This window comes from Carlito syrichta, unplaced genomic scaffold, assembly GCF_000164805.1.
Source record: "Carlito syrichta isolate Samal-C Ts95f unplaced genomic scaffold, Tarsius_syrichta-2.0.1 Scaffold304479, whole genome shotgun sequence".
NCBI classification, from domain to species: Eukaryota; Metazoa; Chordata; class Mammalia; order Primates; family Tarsiidae; genus Carlito; species Carlito syrichta.
The window spans coordinates 162,053-184,193 of record NW_007248575.1 but is presented as its reverse complement, the minus strand read 5'-3'; the positions used below and the strand labels follow the sequence as shown (position 1 = coordinate 184,193).

The following is a 22,141-nucleotide window of genomic DNA, read 5'->3' as shown; positions in this document are numbered from 1 at the left end:
TTCTTGGGAAGATAGAAAGGACTATAGAAACAGCAGGCATAGATCAGAAAAGACAGGAGTAAGGAACCTAGAATTAAAAAATTCTGAAGTTCTCAACTACTTATGGGGTCAGGTAAAAATGACACAGATTCGAAGGATTCCAAATGGTCAAATTTGGGACGATTTGCACATCAAAAAGAATAATGCTGATATGATACATGTTTAATTTTTTTTTAACATCTTAAATCCATGGTGATATGGGAATGAGAGGGGAGGGGAGAGGAGATGTGGGAAAGAAAAGAGAGGGAGGAAGTGGGAGAGGGAGAGAGATATTTCTTTATTACAAATGATTGCCAGATAAAAAAAGAAGGAATGATAGAAAAACAATTTTACAACTCTCAATGTAATAATTGATTCTAATAAGAATCAGCAATGAATATTAAAAGCCATCGGACAGAGTATTGTGAGGAACACAGACTATTCTCATGGATCAAAGTATCACCCCACAAATTATTTCTTACTCTCAAAAGAAAGATTTAACTGTCAACATCCTAACCAAGTTATCAAAGCGTCACCAACAGTGGGTGACCTGACATTATCTTCCTTTTGATATGAAGCAATTTGCACACAATTCCTATCACCTATAAAGTAGAAATTCTATATAGTATTTATGCCAAAAACATTTATCCTGTGGGTAACATGAGGAAACAGAAAATTTCAGGATGTGAAAAATTGTACCAAATAAATGGCCTGGACTTTAAAAACAAAAACCAAAAACCCAAACCAACACAATAGTTTGGAAATAAATTGTGTGAAAATGACTATTTTAGATTGAGAGACTAAGGAGACCAAACAATCAAATGCAGGACATAAAAATTAATTATATATTGAATGTTTAAAAAATTTTGGAACAATGAGAAAATTTGAAAAGAGCATATATCAGGTAATACTTATGTATGAAAGTTGTACTTGATTAAGGGAATGTCTGTATTCCTTAGAGATTCCTACTGAAGTACTTAGGGGTGTCCTGATATCTGTAAATTCCTTTTGAAAGGTTCAGGGAATAAAATGTATACAAATAAGCACGTGTCTATGTATGTGTGTGATGAAGCACATATTGTAAAAATTGTTAAAAATTGGTGGAATTAAGTGATGAATATATAGGTGTCACTGCACTATTCTTTTAAATGTTGTATTTGGAAAAAACATTTTAAATTTGAGCAAAAATGTAACCAAAACAAAATAAATGAGCAGCTTCTTACCTGTTGCATACTGGGCCCCTGCCAGCCTGGCTCTTATTAAACCGTGTCTCTCTTTCAGGCGAAGAATCCGAACTTTTGGAAACTGAGACATGTATTTATCCAAATTATCTTTTAGGTAGTCTGTATCAGAGTAAGGATAAACAAGTGAACACTTGGATTAACTGGGTCTGGATAGTACCAAAAGAAGTGTCTGCCCAATGTCAAATACCAAAACCTATGACATTACTATAGTCACTAACTTTTATTCCTTGTGTCATAATTCTATATCTTGATGCCATTTTCTTGAAAGTTGTCTGATTTCTCAAATCCCAAATTCTTCTTTTCAGTGTTGCAAAATGACTCAGTGGAGGGTTCACCTTTTCTGAGTATTTGTCAAGAAAGTGGTAGATTCACCTTGAAATAAATGTAGCTCAGTCTTCTGCATAACTCTTCTTTCATTTGCACTCCCACCCATTGCAAACAGCCCTTCTGAGACCTAGGAAAGAGGCTAGGCAATGTGTGCAAATTCAAAAGAAAGCTAGTTAACCATAGCTGGTTAAGATTGCTGCCATTTTCTACTCTGACATGACTATCACGTTTTCTCTCTTTTGGATGGTCATAGAGTAATACAGCTAAAGAAACACAAGAGGTATGTTTATGGGGTATATTTATGTGGTTTGCAGTCACTTCTGTGTATAATTAAGCTATTGAGAGCTATCCCAGGTAGAAATGACTTCCAGGACTACTTTTGCAGCTCACTTTTCCACTAATTTTGTCTTCTTTTCCTCTTTAGTACCCTGAGAACTTCAGGTCTCACAGATTCTGGACCTGCCCCTCATAAGGAGACTTTCATCTGCTTAGTAACTAGATATTTTTTTTGTTTATGTTTTCAAGGCATTTAAAGTTTCCAACCAGCTTTCCTCTGGCATTTGGCTACTTCTGGAGCTCAGTGTGATTGTGGCAGGAACTCTGAGGCCAAATAAACTGCCCATGTCTCTGTAGTCAGAGATCAAGGCAAAGCTGTTCTGTTAGTGTTGCCGTCTCTTTGTTATCTTCTAAACTTTTCTCAAATGCGTTGCATTTTGGGAATTTGTAATGGGGTTGTCATGGGACCTGTGAGATCCCCTACATATACAAGTTATTTGACAACTCAAAGAGTGAGATCCTTTACTGTATTAAACAGAAACAAACTTCAAGACTGTGGTGAATTTTGCTTTTAAACTCTGTTGGAGCAACATCTCTCTGAACTCATTAGCAATTTGTCTCCTCAACACTTAACTGAACACATAATATTTCTTGCTCTTGAGGAAGAAGCCACAGGATTCCATTTCTTTGCTTTTCAGAATCTCAGTTATTAGGAGTAGGGAATGCATCCCATTAACTGCTTATTAGATTCCATAAAAAGGGATGCTTGCAATTGTAGAGAATATCTTCTGAATGCTGACACTTCAAAGTGCTCACCTCCAAGGAGCTGTAGTTAGAAAATAACTCTTACATGGCAGGGGAGTTGCAGCTGAGGGGAGGCCTGGGAAAGCTAGCTGAACAGAGCTCTGGAAGACTTTTAATATCCATAGATGTTTACACTTATGCCTCCACGGCTCCAAATGCAACAATGATTTACCATTTGCAAAATGTGTATGCTTCATCAAATTACCCTATAATTTTGTCATCTAAACTGCTATTGCTTCATACCAAATGTTGACATTTCAAGAGAAAGCTTGAGTGGTTTTCTTACCCTTGGTGCTGAAGTCATCCACCAGCAGAATCTCCTTGATGAGGTGCGGAGGAGAGCGGTTGAGGACACTATGAACAGATCTCAGCAGAGTGGACCAGACTTCATCCACAAAGCACATGATAACACTGGTGGTTGGGAGGTTATTGTGAACTAGCTGCTCTGCACACCTGGGCAGAAACACAAGCAGAGCACAAGAGATGTGATAATGAGAACCACTATATGGTTTTAAAGGTCACAGAGTGTGACTGTGTGCCATATACACACACTTTCACTCTATCATCTATATATCCGTCTCGTCTCTCTACCACCTATATATATATATATATATATATATATATGTAATATAAATAATGATTTTATAATTTTATTATGTGCCTATTCAAGGGTAGGGGTACATATAAAATAAAAGGGCAGAAGAATAACTTAACAATGGTTGCCACAAAAAACTAGCAGTGCAGGACATGAGAACCTCTAGTGGAGGCATCATATGGCAGTGGAAAGGACATAAGCTTTACAGGTGGTTAGACTCTGTTTTGAATCCCATGAGCAATCTCAGCTATTTAACCATCAACACTTTCCTTAACTCATCTGTTCCTCAATTCCCTCATCTGCAAATGAGGTAATTAATGATTCTTATCTAGCAGAGTTTTATAGCCTAGTGATAATGTACATGGTTCCTGGCATGGGACTTCTCTAAATAATTGTTATTGTTATCATTATTAATTATATAACAGATTAGATAACCAAAAGAAAGCATTTCTGACTTATTTAATGTTACCAAGTAGTGTATGATTGCCTTTCCAACTGGCCATCTCAAGTGCCAAAGGATGTTTTCAGTCTTCTATTCGGCATATAAATACAGTAAATTTATGGCACAGTGTATATTCATAAGAGCTACATAATTAACCTCTCTTTTACTTCTCTATCTATCTGGGGATTCCTTGCTGAGAATCTGCTACAGAGTAGCCAAAGTTGAAATTTTTTTTTATTTTGCTGCCATAGAAATGGGAGTTTAGGAGACTGGCAAGGGATCTGGGTTTTTCTACTTCCTGCCCGTGTCCCTCTTCACAGAGTGGTGCCTAGTGGAACTTTTGCCATACTGCTAACAGCTAGTAACATGAATGTAACAATGATGATTTTAAATAAATACCATAAGCATTCTGCATTATTTTAATTTAATACTCAAACCATCTGCATCATATCTCCTTTTTACTGGTGAATAATCAAAATCATGGGGAGACTATTCCACGATTCTACTGTTAGTAAATGGCAGAGCTATGACTAGAACTCTGGTCCAGGTTGGGTCTAGAAGCAAATATTCAGGAAGCTTTAAGTTCACAAGAATAGAAGCAACTGACAATATATGTTGCATTTTGTGAGAGTTGGTGATTCTGCCAGATAGCATAATTATACTTTACTTATTCCGTAAATAAAAAAAAACAGATAAGAGTAAAAATCATAGTAAAGCAAACCATGTTTGCATAGTACTTTATTTTTAGTTGCCAAACTATTATGTACATAATTTAATTCAATTGTCATAAAAACTGCTTGAGATACACAATATTATACACTTCTTCAAAGAGGAGAAATGGAAGTTTGAGAAGTTTAATGACTTAACCACCAGCATTCATCTGGAAAGGATGAATATAGAAATGTGAACAGATACAGTTTTCATTCAACTGCTGGTTTTCTGTCAGAGCATGGGTTTTGGAATCAGGTAGATACATGCTCAAATTATATAACTCCTTTGAACCTCAGTTTTCCAACTATAAAGCAGAGAGTAAAAATCTACTTGATGTGAGATTAAACACAAATATTATATAAAACATCAAATGTGTATCTGATACATAGAAGGTACTTAAAAAACGATAGACAAATCCAACTATTCTGTGTAATTTCTATGGTTCTCTAAAATTATTGTTTATAATAAAGCCTTGAAAAATATATATACACATCTATCTACTTATCTATCTATCTCCAGTCCTCAACCCTAGAAAATCAATTAAGATTTGCATAGGGCCTGAGAATCTGTGTTTTAAAAACAAGACTAAAAGAAACCAACCAACCAACCAACCACCAAAAGAATGACTCACAAGTTGTGGATAGGCCAGTTTGGGAACTTGAGCACTAAGGTCAAGTTAATTAATTCTCCTAATTATTCATGGCTAATCTTAAAATAATAAATTGAGGTCTGATAAGAGCATGTCTTGAAGTTTCAAGTCATATAAAATCAAAAGGACATATTTTGATTAGGTATCTTCACCTAGTGATCAAGTATCTAATGTCAACACAAAATAGCAGACCCTCTAAACTGATCTTACTTTAGAGAAAGGACTCATACACTGGCATTTCTGATTAATATGAGGAATCCATAAAATCACTTAAGGCTTTGCTATTTTCCTGTGGCTGCCACAACAAATTGCCAAAATAGCTGTTAAATAGTTCCCTCGTCAATTTAGCTCTTCCCTTCCATGTTTTACTATGAACAGAAAGAAGATACCAGGCCACACTTTCAACAGCTTGCTTGGTACTCTCTCCTTGACTGAATGTCCAAGTACATCATTTGCAAGTTCTGCGAATTTTACATGACTGTAGGACACAATTTAGTCAAACTTGCTGCTGTTTGCAACATGGGTCATTTTTCCTCTAATTTCCAGTAATATGCTGTGTTTTTTCCTTCTAAGCCATTAAAAAGCACTTATTCTTTCTTTACATTTTTTCCAACATTTTGTTCAAGACAACATATGCATTCTCAACAATGGTAGAAGGCTTCTCTACTGTGCTCCTCACTTCCCTCTGTGCCCTCACCAGCAGTATGCTTAAGAACCATATTTCTATCAATAATGTCTTCAAGGCAACTAGGCGTTTTCTATCATGCTACTCAGAATTCTTCCAGCTTCTACCCATTATCTAATTCCTTGGATGTTACTTGGATAATACTTTGGTATGCTTATGTATTTGTTATAGCAAGACCTCATATCCTGATACCAAATTTGATGCTGGTTTTCTATGGCTGCCATAACAAATTACTACAAACCGGGTGGCTGACTGAAAACAACAGAAACATATTCTTTTACAGGTCTGGAAACCAGAAGTCTAAAATCAAGGCATCAAGAGGGCCACCCTCCCTCCAGAGACTCTAGGGGAGATTTTGCTCCTTGCTTCTTTCAGCTTCTGCTGGTATTCCTTGGCTTGTGATGCATCACTCCAATCTCCACCTCCATCTTGGTATCACCTTCTCCTCTGTGTCTGTATGGATGAAAAATCTGTCTGGCTTTTTTTTTTTTTTTTATAAAGACACATGTGATTTAGGGATGCCCAGCCCTACATTCAGGGCATTTAGGGCCCATCTGGATATATATATTTTTTCGCTTAAAATCCTTAACTTAATCACATTGCCATATAAAGTAATCATCACTCTTTAGTCATGTAAGGTAACAGTCACAGGTTCTGGAAATCAGGAAGTAAATATATCTTTGAATGACCATGTCTTTCAGCTTGCCACAAAGGCTTAATGAGTTGAAACAGGAAATACACTGTTTTTGAAAAAAAAATTTAAAATGATGGGTCCCCCCCCCAATCCCTCAATAAAAGGAAGTTTTATTTTGAATTTATAGAATTGTTAGAGTGGTAACTTTTTTTTTTTTTTTTTTTTTACTACCTTTGGAGCTTCTTTTTTTTTTTTTTTTTTGAGTTGGAGTCTCACTCTGTCGCCCAGACTGGAGTGCAGTGGCCGCTCCCGGCCACCGCAGCCTCAACCTGCTGGGCTCCAGTGATCCTTCCGCCTCAGCCTTCCAAGTAGCCAGAATTACAGGCATGCGCTACCACGCCCAGCTGATTTTGTGATTTTATTGTTGAGATGAGGTCTCGCTGCTCAGGCGGGTCTCGAACCCGCAGGCTCAGGCAATCCACTCACCTCAGCCTCCCAAAGGCGCGGGATTACAGGCTGAGCTGGAGCTTCTTTCAAGTTTAGAATTTATACATTGAAGTCCATGAAAGTGCTAATTGGTCATACCAGCTTATGAATTACAATATTTAAATTCAATTTTAGAAAAAAAAGATACTTAGAAAAAAAGAGGAAAGAATATGAATCAAGGTTTTTCCAAGCAATAAACATTTTTATATTTGGTTGTATAGTTTCCAGGAATTCCAACAATTAAAAGACAATTTTGAAATTAGACAAACTTTAAACTCTGAAGTTTTTTTTACAAAACAAAACAAAAATCATCAGAATAAGATTTCAAGTCTCAGAATTTCTGGTGGTGATCATCAAAGACCAGAGTGATGACACTAAATTTTCCCAACAAGAGACTGGGTGGAACTTGGGTACAATGGATTAAAAAGTAGATGAGAAAGAGGAGAGTATTTTATAGACTATTTTGGGAGGAAACTTAGAAAGGAAAAATTAGGATGGCAGCTAAGTGAGATGCAGGGTAAATTTGTCATCCCGGTTCTCCCTCCCTTTCCTGAGTATAAAGGGACATAATGATATATATAGACTTCAGGAAAGATAGTTAAAGTTGATAATTGAAAAAAATATCAGTGACTGATAGGATATTGGTGGAGCAAGACCTTCTTATATTAATCAACCATATAGTACCAGTTGGTGCAAGTGACAAGTCTATCCTCCCTCAATCTCCATTTTTTTGTCTTATGAGATACTGTACTTTCCTGGTTTTCACCCATTGTTCACTGGCTTCCCCCCTTCAATCTCTCTCTTCCACTTAATTTCTAAACAGAAGATTCTCAGAGCTGGGTCTGGGGTTTTGCTTTCTTCTATGTACAATGTATGATCCCACTTATACCCACAGTTTTAAGTGTGATAATATCTTCCAAATGTATATCCAGGTCAGATTTCTCCTCTGAATTCCAGACTTACATTATATCCAAGCAACTACTTAATATCTTCCTTGCATATATCACAGTCATCTTACATATAACATGTCTGAAATGGAAATCTTGATTTCATCCCACTCAACTCAACTAGTTTTTCCACATTTCCCGTCAACAACATTATCACCTACCTTGCTGCTGAAGTATAAATGCCATTCTAGAGTTCACTCTCTTCTTGACCATAAATAAAACCAATCTATCAACTTCTGTTTTTTTTATTGCTGAAATATAACTCAACTCCAAGTTGCTTACACCTCCACAGTTGCCACCCCTAGTTCTTCAGCATCCACCCTCTTTCTCCAGGATTATTGCTGAACCTCCTAACAAGATTCTATTTCTATGCTTTACCACATCCACATCACTCTCCTGCTTAAAATCCTTCAGTCAATTCCAATGGGGAAAAAGTAAAAAACAAAACAAAAAAATAAATAAATAAACCAAATTATTTACTATAACCCAAAGGACCCTTGTGCATCTTTCCAACTGCTTGTCATTCCTCTGTTTCCTCACACATTCCACCTAGCCTCCTTGGCTTTCTTTCAGTTCCTAGAAGGATGTTAAATTTCTAGCTTTTGTTTCCTTAACTTCTAGCACTATCAGTACCTTTCTTATTCCTTCATGGCCGGCTTCTTCTGTTCATTTAATATTAGGGTCTTAACTTAATATTGCCTCCACTAAAAAGACTTCTCTGAGTACCCTATCAAAATTTAGCTATTCTTCTATTATTCTCTATTACAGTCACCTGTGTTTCCATCATAGCATTCATTTATCAATCTTATTTCCTTAGGTTCTGCAACCAGAATTTTCTAAGGACAGGACAAATCTGCCTTGCTTACTATAGTGCCACAAGCTTCTAGCATAGATACACATAATATATATTTGATAAATATGTATTGAATGAATGGAGATGGGATGGAACTTAAATTTAGAACTTAAATAATGGAAGAAGAGTATGTTTTGAGATAGGAAGTAAAAAAGGTAGTGGTGTATACAGATAAGCTTATACATATGAGATGAGAAGTTGAAAAAAATGTGTAACTCATACTGGAGGAAATGTAATTTGCTAATGTAATAGGATAGGATGTGATGAGAATGGAGAGCATTTTAGAAAGACACTATGGGCAATAAGAGAGAATGCTAGCCAGTAATATATAAAAGGATTTCTGAGGAATGTCAGACACTTTCCTGAAGTTGGAGATGTCAACAATTTGTCAAAACACAAGCATATGATTTGCTCTACCAGTACCTGGCAGCCTGAATGTAGGAGATAAAGCAGATTGTTGGATTAATACAAGTCTAGGGGTAACCAGAGTGGATGAGCAGAAAGAAAATTGTCAGAAGTTTTTGAAGGAACTGGTGCAAAGTGGTTAAATGTTCTAACAAGGTCTCTGGGTTGGGAAAGAGTAAGTAAACCTAAGAGGAGTTTAATAACCTGAGTGAAAGGAAAGATACAGAAGAAAACAGTGACCATCTATGATTTCCTCGTCTCTCATTTTATAATGGAAATGAATGGGATATGTGTATTTCACGGTTAAATATTCTTTATAATATTTGGTGCTGAAAAAAATAAATCAGTTCTAAAAACCAAAGTCCAGCTGCACAAATTCTGCATGAACCAAAAAGTCTAGCTGTGAAGTCCGGAGAGTTGCTTTGTGGTTAAAATTTAGTTGGCTTTAAAAACATCTAGTGACACATGGAAATACATTGGAAAGAGTTAATCAAGCAGGCTCATATAGATGACTCTTCTTATGCTATAAGTCAGTCGATTTTTAAGTGTGTTTTATATAGAAGTTCTAAGGAGTGCTAGCCAGTCTAAAATTGGAGGTAGGAAAATCTCTCAGAGATATGAGAGGTATGGGAAAGGCACCACACTAAATATCTGATCCTTCATTCCCCACAGTGTGTCACGGTGCCTTAATTTCACCATCAGAAGTCCATAGGGGTAGACAGATTATAAGGAATTCCACTATATGCTAAAATCTCAGCAAATCAGTAGTATCTCTGCCAATCACTGGCACACATATATTTTAGCTGTGTTGAAGGAGACCATATGGAAGATTATATGGTACAGATCACACTGGGGCTCTGGTGAAAAGCAGTAATGAAGAACAGGGAGGAAACGCAGAAAGAGATGCCAGAGATTTCCAAAACAATATTTCACAGTGTGTCTTGGTTTAGGGCGACTGAGATTCAGGCCATCCTAACATTTTATAGTATCCTGTTCTCCTGCATTACTGAACAGATTAAACATGTTTCCTGGTGTCTAGAAAACCCAGTATGCTTGTTTTGTTCAAAGGCAGAGTGGGCCACACTAGAAAGGCTTTTAGCATTATTAACTCTTAGGCCAGTGTTACATACTGACAGTTATCTGGTTCCCATAGGTCGTAAAAATCATTTCAAGTTATTTTGTACTGACCCAATTGAAGCGAATTTCCTTTATTTCTTTATTTCTACTGGAAATCTCGATTACTGCCTATATTGTGGGAAGAGGAATTATAGCTAAAACCTAATTTAAATGCAAGATATTTCTGGGTTTGTAACCTCTTTTGAGGTTAAAAATTTATATTTATATTCTATATGCCTACCAATCAACATTGTCTGTTGTATTTGAGAGAAGTCTTAGAATACTGTAGCCCATTGAAATTCTACAAACAAATGGGACCTCTGACACAGGGAGATTCACCATCCTGCACATGGTTGATATACTACTGTGGTAAGACACAAAGACTCTGGACTAGAGAAAGATGATATGTTTTGAGTCTTTTCTAGCACTTATTGGCTGTGTTACCATGGGCAAATCACTTAACCTTCCAGAATCTCGGTTTCCTCACTTTTAGGATGAAGATGACAATGCCTTCATTACAGAATAACTGAATATTTGAGGAGGGAGAAAAGGAATACAAAAAGAGTTTGTAAGCTTCATGGTGAAAAACTCTTGTGAGAACCCAAGATTATCCACACTGCAAACACACACATTTTGACTGGGCAAACTGCCCTTTTCTGAGCCAGTCCTTTAATCTGAAACTGTCAAGTGCTCAATCCTTTATCCAGAAACTCAGAAAGTCACATGTCCTACCCTCTGGGCTTTGGTGAGCTGAAAGCTCACCCTGATTTGACTGTAGCCTATCAAATAAAGAAGGCTTCAAATCAGAAGATTGAGGGAATGATAACATTTTCTTATTTCTATGAATTTTTCATTTTATTCAAAGTCAATCAAGATGTACTATGTGGATCAAGTCTCAGTCTTTACAGGTTTGAACAGAAGGTCAAGGAGAATATTTTCTCAACTTCTATTTGCAATTCAACTACTGCCTTGATGTGAGACTTCAGGGGCCTTCACTCCCCAAGCTCTGGTATCTTCAGGAGCATCAGAAGGAGACTCAAGCACATGGTTGAGGGGCTCTTCCTGAAATTAGATTCTTCTCTCCAAGGCTTTAGAATTATTGGGGGTTCTCCTCCTCTCACTGAGTAGAGTTTATAGTGATCTAAAATTTTGCTTTAATGTTTTGTTCTTTCTAGGTCAGACTATCCATGACACTCAGTCTGAATCGCCTGGCTACTAATTTAGAAAATTCAAGTCACACTCAGCACTGCTAATCTAAAGGCCTTAGCCAGCTGAAGCTGTGGTTGCTGAGTTAAATGTATATTCATCAAAGCGACAGGACTCAGCCTTGGAAATATAGACCACCAGCATCAACATTCACCACTTCAACAATAATCTACTTTGAGCAGGCAGCTGTCAGAGTGAAAATGGGATGGCAGAGTGAAAATGAGAAGAGCAGGAGTGGTGTGATGTGGCAGAAATAGTACTGAGTGGAGGTATTTTTTACCTCCTGTCATGTATGACCTTAGGCTAGTCATTTTCCTTCTCTGTAACATGAAGGACTAGATTAGATCCCTTTTGAATCTTCACCTACTATTAATATTCTGTGATTTTTAATGCAACTTCAGTCACATTTGCTCATAAGTGCTTTACTCTGGGTCTTGGACCCTCCAAAAAGGGCACATTAAATGGTTCTTTCTATGTTTTCAAATCCTTTAACAGTTTGCCACAGGCCCTTAGAAAAAGCTTTATAGGGTCCCGAGGGATCTGGACTCTTCTTAGTTCTATGGCCTTTTACTTCTCATTGCTATCCTCCAACCCAGGTCAGATGTCCCTTAGTTTCTCAAAGGCTCATTCTTTTTATCTCCTTTCTCCACTTCTCTCTCTCCTTTCTGATTACAGCTCAAACATTTTTGCTGTCTCCCAGGCCAGGTTCAGCCTTTTTCTCCTCTCCTCTTGTAGTAGTCCGTGCTTTTGTATAACATCTTGTTCTGTGTGCCTTGAAGGCAGGTACCATGCTCTGATGCTATGCTGTGCAGTAGTAGCAGCCTAGAGAGATTTGTTCACTGTGGGGCTGTGGATATGGAGCAGTTTCAAAGATTCACCTTTGCTTAGTGCTGGATAGGAAATAATTTCCTATAAATTCTTCTCTGACTAGGTACATGTCATGCAAAACTAATTCTGCTCATGCCCCTCTGACTCATATATAGGGAAGAAAGGTGTTATAATTTCTGCCAAAGTCATATGATTATGAGGAAACAAAGGAACAATGAGCTGCAGCCTGTGGAAAGACTACTAGAATCAAAAGTTGGAACGTTTTCTTTTGAATCCCCAATTTGCTATTAGCTTGCTGGGAGAGCAGATAAATTATTATTATTATTATTTTACAGTCTCACCTTTCTCGTCTTTAAAACAGATGAGAGTTAGTATCTCTTCCACAGTGTTGCTGTAAAAAATGGACTAAAATAAACACACACACAAGCAATAGACATATATAAAGTCTATGTACATTTGTATATATGCACACACACACATCACTGACTGATGCAAAAATATGCACTTTTTTTGTAAGACTGAGCAAGAGAGGGACTCCCCTTTATACAGAGAGCCTTGTAAGTCATTGCAAGATGGAGGTGATAAAAATCTTTATGAGAGAAGAGTGGCTGAGGAGGGAGGATGGGGGCAGGATGAATGAGCCTGGTACAGGGAAATTGAATCAGAAGACTAAGGGTTGGGCACCAACACTGGCACTTGTGAGCTGTGAGCCCTTGGGGTAAGTTACTCTGCCTTTCCCTATGTTTTATTTTCCTCATCTTAATGGGAGATGTTACACTTTATCAATCTGGCGAGGCCATTGTAAGGATCAAATGAGATGACAAATGTGAGGGATAAAAGGCCTCAGCTGCTTGGCATGGCATGCCAGTTCTTGATAGACAGTGAGTAAATATCACATACAATGATGTGAGCTATCACTGTCTAAATTATAATCTACCATCATCTGAGACCTTGGCTTCCTCTGTAAGTTTCAGTTTTTCTATAGGTAAACCTGGGACGATGATAGTATCTACCTTGAGGAATTGTCATAAGGATTAACAGGAAGACAAGTAGTAGAAGTCGTTGTAAACACTCAGTTTCTTCATATTGCTGCTTCTCATGACCCTATGCCAACACTTTAGAAACAGGGCCAATTTAGAAGGTACTTGAGTTTAGAATAATAAGGATGTTTTTCTAGGGGACTCTAAAAAGCTCCTTTCATTTTGAAAGCAAACAACAAAACAGAGCTTCTAAACATTGCTATTTTCCCTGAATTTTCCAACCTTGAGCCAAAATAAAGTTGTTCTCCTCCTTGGGAGGCTCTGTTCTGAATGGATCTGCCAGGAAAGCCCAATAGAGGGCTGTTTTCTGGGACAAGAATACCCAGGGCAATATTATAGCAGAGATTTGATAAAAGTAGGTGATGGTTAAATTGGGACCTGGGTTAAATGTGTGAAAAAGAAGCGCAAATAGGTCTGAATTCCTACATTTGCTAATTACTCTTTTCCAGGAATATTTGTAGGTCTTTGAAAGCATTTAAAAGGAAAAGTCACTGATGGCATGCTATAACATTATTCAGTTTTACATTAATTAGAAACTGTTTAGCTGTTTTTTTCCCTTTGAATTAGTAGCAGAATTTTTTTTTACATTCTTCTCCTGTGATCATCTTTGTCTTTGTTATGGGGAGAGTGGTATAAATACAAGTATCCAAAGACCTAGTAATTGTCTCCTGGTCATATTTAACCTTTGTTGTGTTACAATCTATCCTGTACCTTAAACAAATTTTTCTTTATACTTCCTGCTAGCCTACATGATTTCTTTTCTTTTCTTTCTTTATTATTTTTTTTAGGAGACAGAGTTTCACTCTGCTGCCCAGGATGGAATGCAGTGGCATGGCCACAGTTCACTGTAAACTCCTGGGCTCAAATGATCCTCCCTCATCAGCTTCCCAAATAGGTGTTACTACAGGTGTGCCACCACATCCAGCTCATTTTTAAATTTTAAAAGACAGCTCTTGCTATGTCACCCAGATTGGTATTGAACTCCTGGCATCAAGTGATCCTTTTGCATTGGCCTCTTAAAGCACTGGGATTATAGGCATGAGCCACTGTGCCTGACTTAGCATGACTTTTTAGTAAAACACAGAACTGTGCCCTAACATACAAACACACATATACTCACAAATGCATGTGCACATGTACACAACTGAACACACACACTATTCAAAAGGCACTACTGTACTGTTTGCATCCATAGAGGTGAAAGCAGAAAATAATCCTTTTATTTTGAGTGGGGGTCTCACTCTCTTGCCAAGGCTGGAGTGCAGTGGCCCAATTATGGCTCATGGCAGCCTTGACCTCCTGGGCTCAGGCAATCCTTCCACCTCAGCCTCCTGAGGAGCTGGGATTACAGGCACAGGCCACCATACTTGGCTAAGTTTTTGATTTATTATGGAGATGAGGTCTCGCTAAGTTGCCCAGGCTGGTCTCCAATTCAGGTGCTCAAGCAATTTTCCCGCTTTGGCCTCCCAAAATGCTGGGATTACAGATGTGAACCGCAGCTCCCGGGCAGGGAATAATCCTTTTAAATCCATCTTGTGAGATTTTTTTTTTCTTACCCCTGATTAGTTTATCAGGGGGATCTCAAAGCTACTCCAGTTAATTTTATTCTCCAATCACTATTAGTCACAAAGCCCTCTCATTTCATTAGTTAAAATATTTATTCTATATAAAAATTTTTAAAAATGAATTTTGTTTAGCTTTAAAGTTTCTCTTTTTCCTCAGCCCGATAAACTTTTAGAAGCCTGGTGTTTGGGAAGATACCTGATCCATTTATTTTCTCTTTTAGCTTCTCCTCCTATTCTTTCTCATCTAGTAACTCATTAGTGATGGTTTCTGACCCTACTAGGGTCAAAATTAAGGTTCGAGAAAGTTTTTACTTCTCCTCAGTAATTTAGACTGGCTTGTGGCAAATGCATGGTGCCATCTTTTACTTTCATACGTGCCCAAAAAAACTCTCCTTGGCTGTGTAGGAAGGAATCAAATTATTGGTTGACAGTCCTGGCTCTGGGCTAAGAGAATAAAGACCCATTTTAATTGCTTTATTGAGGAGCCTGCCAGAGATCTGTAAGAAAAGAAAGCATTAAATTAGGCAATTGTGTAAACTTATGATGACACAGCAGTGGTAGACAAGCACGCCAGAATTCTTATTGTACTTTAAAAACTAAATGCTGGCAGCAAAAATTCCTTTGAGTCATTTTTCTCTAAATTCAGATTCAGGAAGTATACTCCTAAAATATGTTCATTTTTGGAGTTCCGTCTTAACTATAACTGTAGGCCAAAAGATAGACTTTTCCAAGCAGAATTGCCCTGGGTCTTCAGTAGATAGGAAGTACGTTTTAGCAAAATGTGTGTTTGTGCATGCGTGTGTATGTGTGTTTTGATTGTTGCTGACAGAAACAAATTTCAATAATTAGGAGCAAAAACTGCAAGAATTAGCTTTTTATATAAAAAGATTAAATGTAGAACTTTAAAATACCTTGTCAAAAAACATTTAATTTTAAGCATATTTTGTAAGCAAAAACTCTAGGCAACAATGAAGTCGTATTTTACACACTGACATAAAACATTCTTGTAAATAAAATTTAAAAAATGTTCACCCTTGGAAGTCAAAACATTAAAATTAAAGACTAAAATGATAACAAAATATGAAACAAGGAATAAACTTGAATTAATGAATAGATCATAGCATTAAACAGGATGTATTGACCTTAAACTAGATTCGAATACATTCCGTATATTCAATGTGAAAAAGTAGGAAGTCTATTTATTTATAAGAAGCTTCATTAATTAATGTTTTTATTGCATTTATTTATTTATCTCAAGCTTCATTTGAATTGCTACCTTAATTATTTTTTAAAGTAGTATCAACTTTCAAAAATCATTTCAGAGAAGCATACCTTGGAAATCCAAATTGTGTAAACCTGTCTCTTTTGACTGCACAGCACTGTGATCTGTGCTAAGGGAGTACAGAATATAACTAAAGAGAAAGTTTCTTTCGGTAGCTTATAATTTCACTAAGAAGACAAAACAAACACACAAGTTTCCCGTTAGTGAAGAACACACAATAAGGAGTGTTTCAGTAACACTTTGCATACTGAGAAGTGCTGCATACTGAGTCGTAGGAATTTAGGGGTCACAGTCATGTTATGGTCCAGGTAGAGGAATGCTATAGTTGGATTTTGAGCAATGGTAGATTATAATGATTAGGATTTTGAGCAATGGTAGATTATAATGTTGAGGGCCTTGCAGGGTGAGGATGCAGAGGCTGTGTGAGGCAATCGCTGTGTAAAAGCTGCAGTGTATGGTAAAGACCATAATGGGCAAAGTAGGCAATGAGACTAGTTTTTCTTATGCTGCGGGCCCAGTTTGGAGAAAATGTCAAGTGCAGTATGCTAGTGTTGCACGGAAAGAAACATGGGCAGCATTGAAAAAGACAGTGTAATACTGTTGATAGTTCTTGGGCTTTAGGAAAAGGCCATTAGATTGCATCTCAACATCTTGGAAATGATCTTGGGACTCAGGTAGGAAAGGACGGAAGAATGAATCTGGAAAAGAGAGTCCGATTTTAGAATTGGAGTTCTGGAAGTTGTCCTGGGAATCCTACCTGTCTCAGCATCCAAATGCTTACCCCATTCTAGCACATCAGTTAATTTATCCTCAAGATGATACTAATTAGTTATTGTCTTTACTAGGAGGAATTGAATGTAAATTAAAATTATAAATCTATGGTTTTTATCCGTTTTTTATTCAATCTATGTTCAGTGAGCAGTTATGATATGTCAGTTACAGTGTTTATTTCTCTATAATGGTGAATTTTAGGGAAAGATGAAGGACAGTAAGGGAGATATTCTCCAAAACTCTTGAAATTTAAAGGTTGCAGTGGGCTACTACTCTAATTTTAAGTCAGTCCTCCCGTGTTCTTCTAGATCTTATTCTCTCTTTCTCATACACACATTTTCTTATTATATTTTATGATAATTTTCCCTTTATGCTGACTTTTCACATGTATTATCTTTTAAAAAATCTTATTGCATGTGTTCTTGTAAGCCAACTCAAATACTTTTTAAAAATCAAAGTAAAAAAAATTTCACCCCAGGCCGGGCGCGGTGGCTCAGCCTGTAATCGAACGCTTTGGAAGGCCGAGGTGAGTGAATTGCCTGAGCCCGCGGGTCCGAGACCCGCCTGGGCAACTTGGTGAGACCTCATCTCTACAATAAATCAAAAAATTAGCCGGGTGTGCTACCGCGTGCCTGTAGTTCCAGCTACTTGGAAGGCTGAGGCAGAAGGATGGCCGGAGCCCAGCAGGTCGAGGCTGCGGTGGCCGGGAGTGGCCACTGCACTCCAGTCTGGGTGACGGAGTGAGACTCCACTCAAAAAAAAAAAAAAAAAATTTCACCCCAAATCTTGCCAACTCAATGAATCAAATGTTTTTCATTTGTATTTTCTTCTAAACTTTATCCATACGAATACACAATTTGCACATATTTGTAGTCAGTATTTGGGTAAAAGAGAAAAAATGAATTATCCTCTTTTAAGGAAGAATGTCACAAAAGGGCTGAAAAATACTTTGTGAGGCCCCATGTGTATGCTCCCTGGTGGTTATAGCCTTATTGGCGGAACAAAGCACTAGCCAGGCAGCTTGCCGAGAATGTACTTATATTTAGCCAAGGTGGGTTATGTGATAAGAGGGAGGGGGCCTGGCCACATGCTCTCTGACTCATCATCTCAAGCACAGGTGTCAGTTTTTCCTACAGCTGGGACAACCTCCTTCAGAAAACAAATCCTGACTGTAAATTTCCTGGGTTGCAAAGCTTAACTTCCACAGACCAAATTACAGAAATTAACAAGTGCTGGGAACCATGAACTTTCAATAAGTCTCATCGGTGCAAACATCATTATCACTTGCTTTTGGCCCCCACACACTTGCCTTTTCTCTGATTTGGAACTGGAGTTCATGCTTCTGTGCTGTATCTGATTCCTCCCCCAGAGTCCTATCTGCAGGGTCAATATGGCCATGTAAAAATGAAGCTGCTTTAACAGCTTCTTCATTCCTGTTTTGTGTTCAAAGCTGGCATGTATGATCCTGTGGGATGCAGGATTTCAGATTAGAGTTGATTCAACATAATTTTTAGGATCCTTTTTGAAGGTAATTAGAGATGGGAGATGGCACAAAATAATTTTGAGCATGGATTTTTAATCATTTCTCCACAATTACTAGAGAAATGTATATGAATACAGACAATTTAGCTTCCCGGGGCCTCAGTTTCCTCATCTTTGAGTAATTTTGTGTTCTCCTCAAGATTGCATCACCCGGGTGAGGAACAGAAATGGCATAGTGTGCTTGGTCTAAGCAGGTAGTTAGTTCATGGATGATAGCCGATGGCTAAGAAATAGAAAATGGCCTCATTTTTGCCAACATCACAGTGAAGAGGCTCTTCTTACTGACTAAAAACCTGTAATGGTGACTGCCTAGATCACAATGGAGAGTTGAAGCCAAACAAGGCCATTGTTTACATACCACATGTGCTAAGTCTCTATCTTTATATCCTCTAATTCTGACCTCCAGGCAAACATTGTTTGACTTAGGGAATTGAATGTCAAGTCCTACTTAGAGTTGTATTATCAATTATTGGATAGTGAACACGTGGGTACAAAGTATGCTCACTTATGAGTGGGCCTAAGAGAGACAGGGACCCAACTGTATTTGAATCAGATCAGATATCTATGATTTGATCCACCTTCTGGTGATAGGGTGACAAGAATTAAATTCTTTAAAGGAATGGTTCCTGAAGGCCCATTGGGCAGCCTTAGGGCCACACAACCTGAGAAAGTGACGTAGCTTCTGAGTGCCCTCACCTGTTTGTTAAATGGAACCATAATGCCTACCACCTCCTTTATAGGACTGTTATGAAGTTCATTGATGTGTTGGCAGGCTCTTTGTAAAAGGTGAAATTCAACAAATATAAGTGATTATTATTATGCTCTTGTATCTCCTGTAGGTGCTTGTTTGTTATTGACTGATTGACTTTTTCCAATATTATTATTCCCGTGTCACTGAATGAATTCCTAAAATACCTGAAATGTCTATCATGTCCACCTACAAAGGATATCAAATTTTAGGGAGTAAAGTCACTTCTTCTCTTGCTATTACGGTTATCATTACTCACAATTAGGCAGAATTCTGCAGGGTAAAATATAATTCCAGGGAGGTCTAGAAGACCCCTTCTCTGTGCTCCTTTCCCAATATATTCCTGACAAATTTTCTGATAATAAAAAGTTTCAAAATTGGGAATTCACTTTATTGTCACTGTTCTAATGGGAATATACTTTAAGTGTCACCACTCATATATATCTTATGATGAACTGAGTTCATCTAATCATTTTAATACATTTTCAACAAATGGAAGGAAGTTGAACATCAGCTAATAGTGAGGACCAAAGTCTCAGAGAAATAAGTATAGAAAGAGAACTCAGTACATATGCTAAAATGAGAATTTTTCTGTGTAGATGGTAAAATATTTGAATGGTATCTAATGGTTAATGTTGTTATAATTCTCTAGGTGAGTAAAAATCACACTTAAAAAAATAGAAATAAATACTCTCTAAATCATAACCAAAATACTTGGATGTGAAGAAAGGGAAGAGAAATGGATCTTACCCAGCAGGTCTTGTGTCTTCAATGGCTCTGTCCACTGGGATTAAATCACTAAGGTAGACATTGAAGTTTCCTTCTTTCCATCTTCTTTCTGCCTCTTTCTCCTTTCCATGGGGAACAACCACAGGACGTCCAAACTGCCCTGGAGCTTTGGAGTCCCTTGGAGAAAGTGTCACATCAATTTTTAACACATGGTGCGTTCCTGGGATTTCAGGTAAAAGGGATTTTATATGACTTTGGTTGTGTTCTGCAGGTTGGGCCTTGGCAGTTAAGTTGATTCTTGCTGGCTCTAACCTCCCAAGTAAAGCTCGACTGGTTTGAGATGGTGTTGCTCTCTGTAGATCAAGTGAAGAGAAAGATGTCTCACTTCTATCCCTGAAAATGTGTTGATCTTGGTTTTTACCCAATACTTCAGGAAATATAGTCTTGATTTTAGAATTGGGAACCTCTTTGGGATCTGCCTTTAGCTCCTCCTCCTTGGTTATAATCACAACATGGCTTTCGGAGAAATTGAGTTTATTTCCATGAGCCCCCTCAGCTCCATCATCTTTTGGCAAGCCTCCCAATAGTGTCTTAACAGATTGCTTCTTTAAGTGATTTGAATTGACAACAAACTTGGAAAAAAGAAGACCCTTATTAGCTTTGTGTTTAGTTGCATTTACTTCTTTGTTCTGAGGCTGAGTTTTATTTAAGGCTAGGGCTTCTCTAGATTTGGGCATTCGTGGGCTGGCAGGGTGTGTCCCTTCATTTGCTACTGCCTGTGACTGCTGTTTCGAACCATCAGTACTAAGACTGATGGTCCCATTCAAATCTCTTTTAGCTGCTTGTTTTGATGTGTCACTGCTGCGAATATGACTCTTCAGAGTCTCCTGTTTTATAATGCCAGGTCCTGTACGTACAGATGTTTCAACCAGTGGAGTTCCTTTTGCTGCTATGAAGGGGATATTCTGAGCCCCCTGAGCTGCTGTTTGCTTTGGTATCTCCTGGAGAGAGAAGGCTTCAGTCTTGATAGCTCTCTTCTCTGTCTCCTTCTTAAGAGTCACTGGGAAGGTCTGCAGATGTGCAGGATGCCACAAAGGCACAATCTTGCCTCTTACCAGGGCATTCTTCACTTTTCCTTCTCTCTGGGCTTGGTCCAAGTCAACCTCAACTTTAAGCACACTCTTCTCAGTCTTTCTAAAGTTCTCTTTGCCCCATGCCCTCTTCCCATGTCCCCTTAGTGGAGGCTTCATCTCTTTTATGCTGCTGTAAAAAATCTTCTCTTGGTCTGGCTGAACTCTGAATCCTATCTGCTCCCTCCTCACGATGTCTTCCTTGAGGACCCGAGAGTTGATCTCACTGAATGAGAGGCGGAGAGCTGCCATGTCAAAGAGCAGCCAGATGACAGAAGCTACAAATATAAATGCCAAGACTCGCCCACTTCCTCGGAAAAACTTTCGGATCCTGTTCATGGTACAAAGGCTTCCTTTGCACCCTGCCCTCCCGTTAGCCTGCTTACCTTGAGTGGAGAGGGGGTTGAAGCAGCAGCAGCAGCAGCAGCAGAGTTGGCAGAAAGCACCCTCCTCCCCTGAGCACAGCAGGAAACAGCAGTCCAAGGGGAAAGCTCAGCTCCTACCGCTTGTCAGTCTCTGCCTGCGTGGCATTTCACAACAGAGCATCTGTGCCTGCTTGGCTGGTCCTGGCTCAACCCTACTAAACAGTGGCCTCTGGTCACTCCAGGAGCAGTTGATTACAGTCACCAGACAGTTCAACATATCACTTGTCTTGTCTCTGAGAGTCCATATCTACTTTTCTACAAGCCCAAGAAAAGGTGGGGGCTGGCCAGGCTGGGCTGCTGCTTCTCTCCTCCCAGTTCTTGGTCTGCACGCTGTAACTCAACACCACTTCTCATAAGGAAAACATTTCAAGCCATTACCCAGAAAACTTCATTCAGCTCTCACCTTCCGTGTTATGTGAGAGAGAGAGAGAAAGAGAGAGAGAAGTGTGTGTGTGTGTGTGTGTGTGTGTGTGTGTGTGTGTGTGTGTGTGAAGGGCAATTAAAAAGAAAGAAAGCTATCTAACTTGGAGGGCATGTGTTCCTGGTTTGTAACCCCACCTACCCCACTCCTGCGATTAACCCTGTTGTATCCAGGTGCACTGAATACTCTGCCTGTACAATTAATCACTGATCTTAACATTTCAGCTTTCAGAGAATAACAGCCCAGGATAATCCTAAATTGT

The 22,141-nt window shown here is 38.4% G+C and overlaps 1 protein-coding gene across 1 annotated transcript in view; it reads right to left on the bottom strand.

The window, feature by feature from the left end:
* The window catches only part of GALNT5 (polypeptide N-acetylgalactosaminyltransferase 5), a 46,355-nt gene extending 24,481 nt beyond the window's left edge, over window positions 1-21,874 (bottom strand). The window contains exons 1-3 of the mRNA XM_008060027.1: window positions 19,925-21,874; window positions 2,956-3,122; window positions 1,242-1,361 (exon numbers count right to left, since the gene is read on the bottom strand). Coding sequence (XP_008058218.1) covers window positions 1,242-1,361; window positions 2,956-3,122; window positions 19,925-21,372 — 1,735 coding nt within the window. The 5' untranslated portion in view covers window positions 21,373-21,874. The remainder of the gene's footprint in view (window positions 1-1,241; window positions 1,362-2,955; window positions 3,123-19,924) is intronic.
* Between the last annotated feature and the right edge of the window lie 267 nt (window positions 21,875-22,141).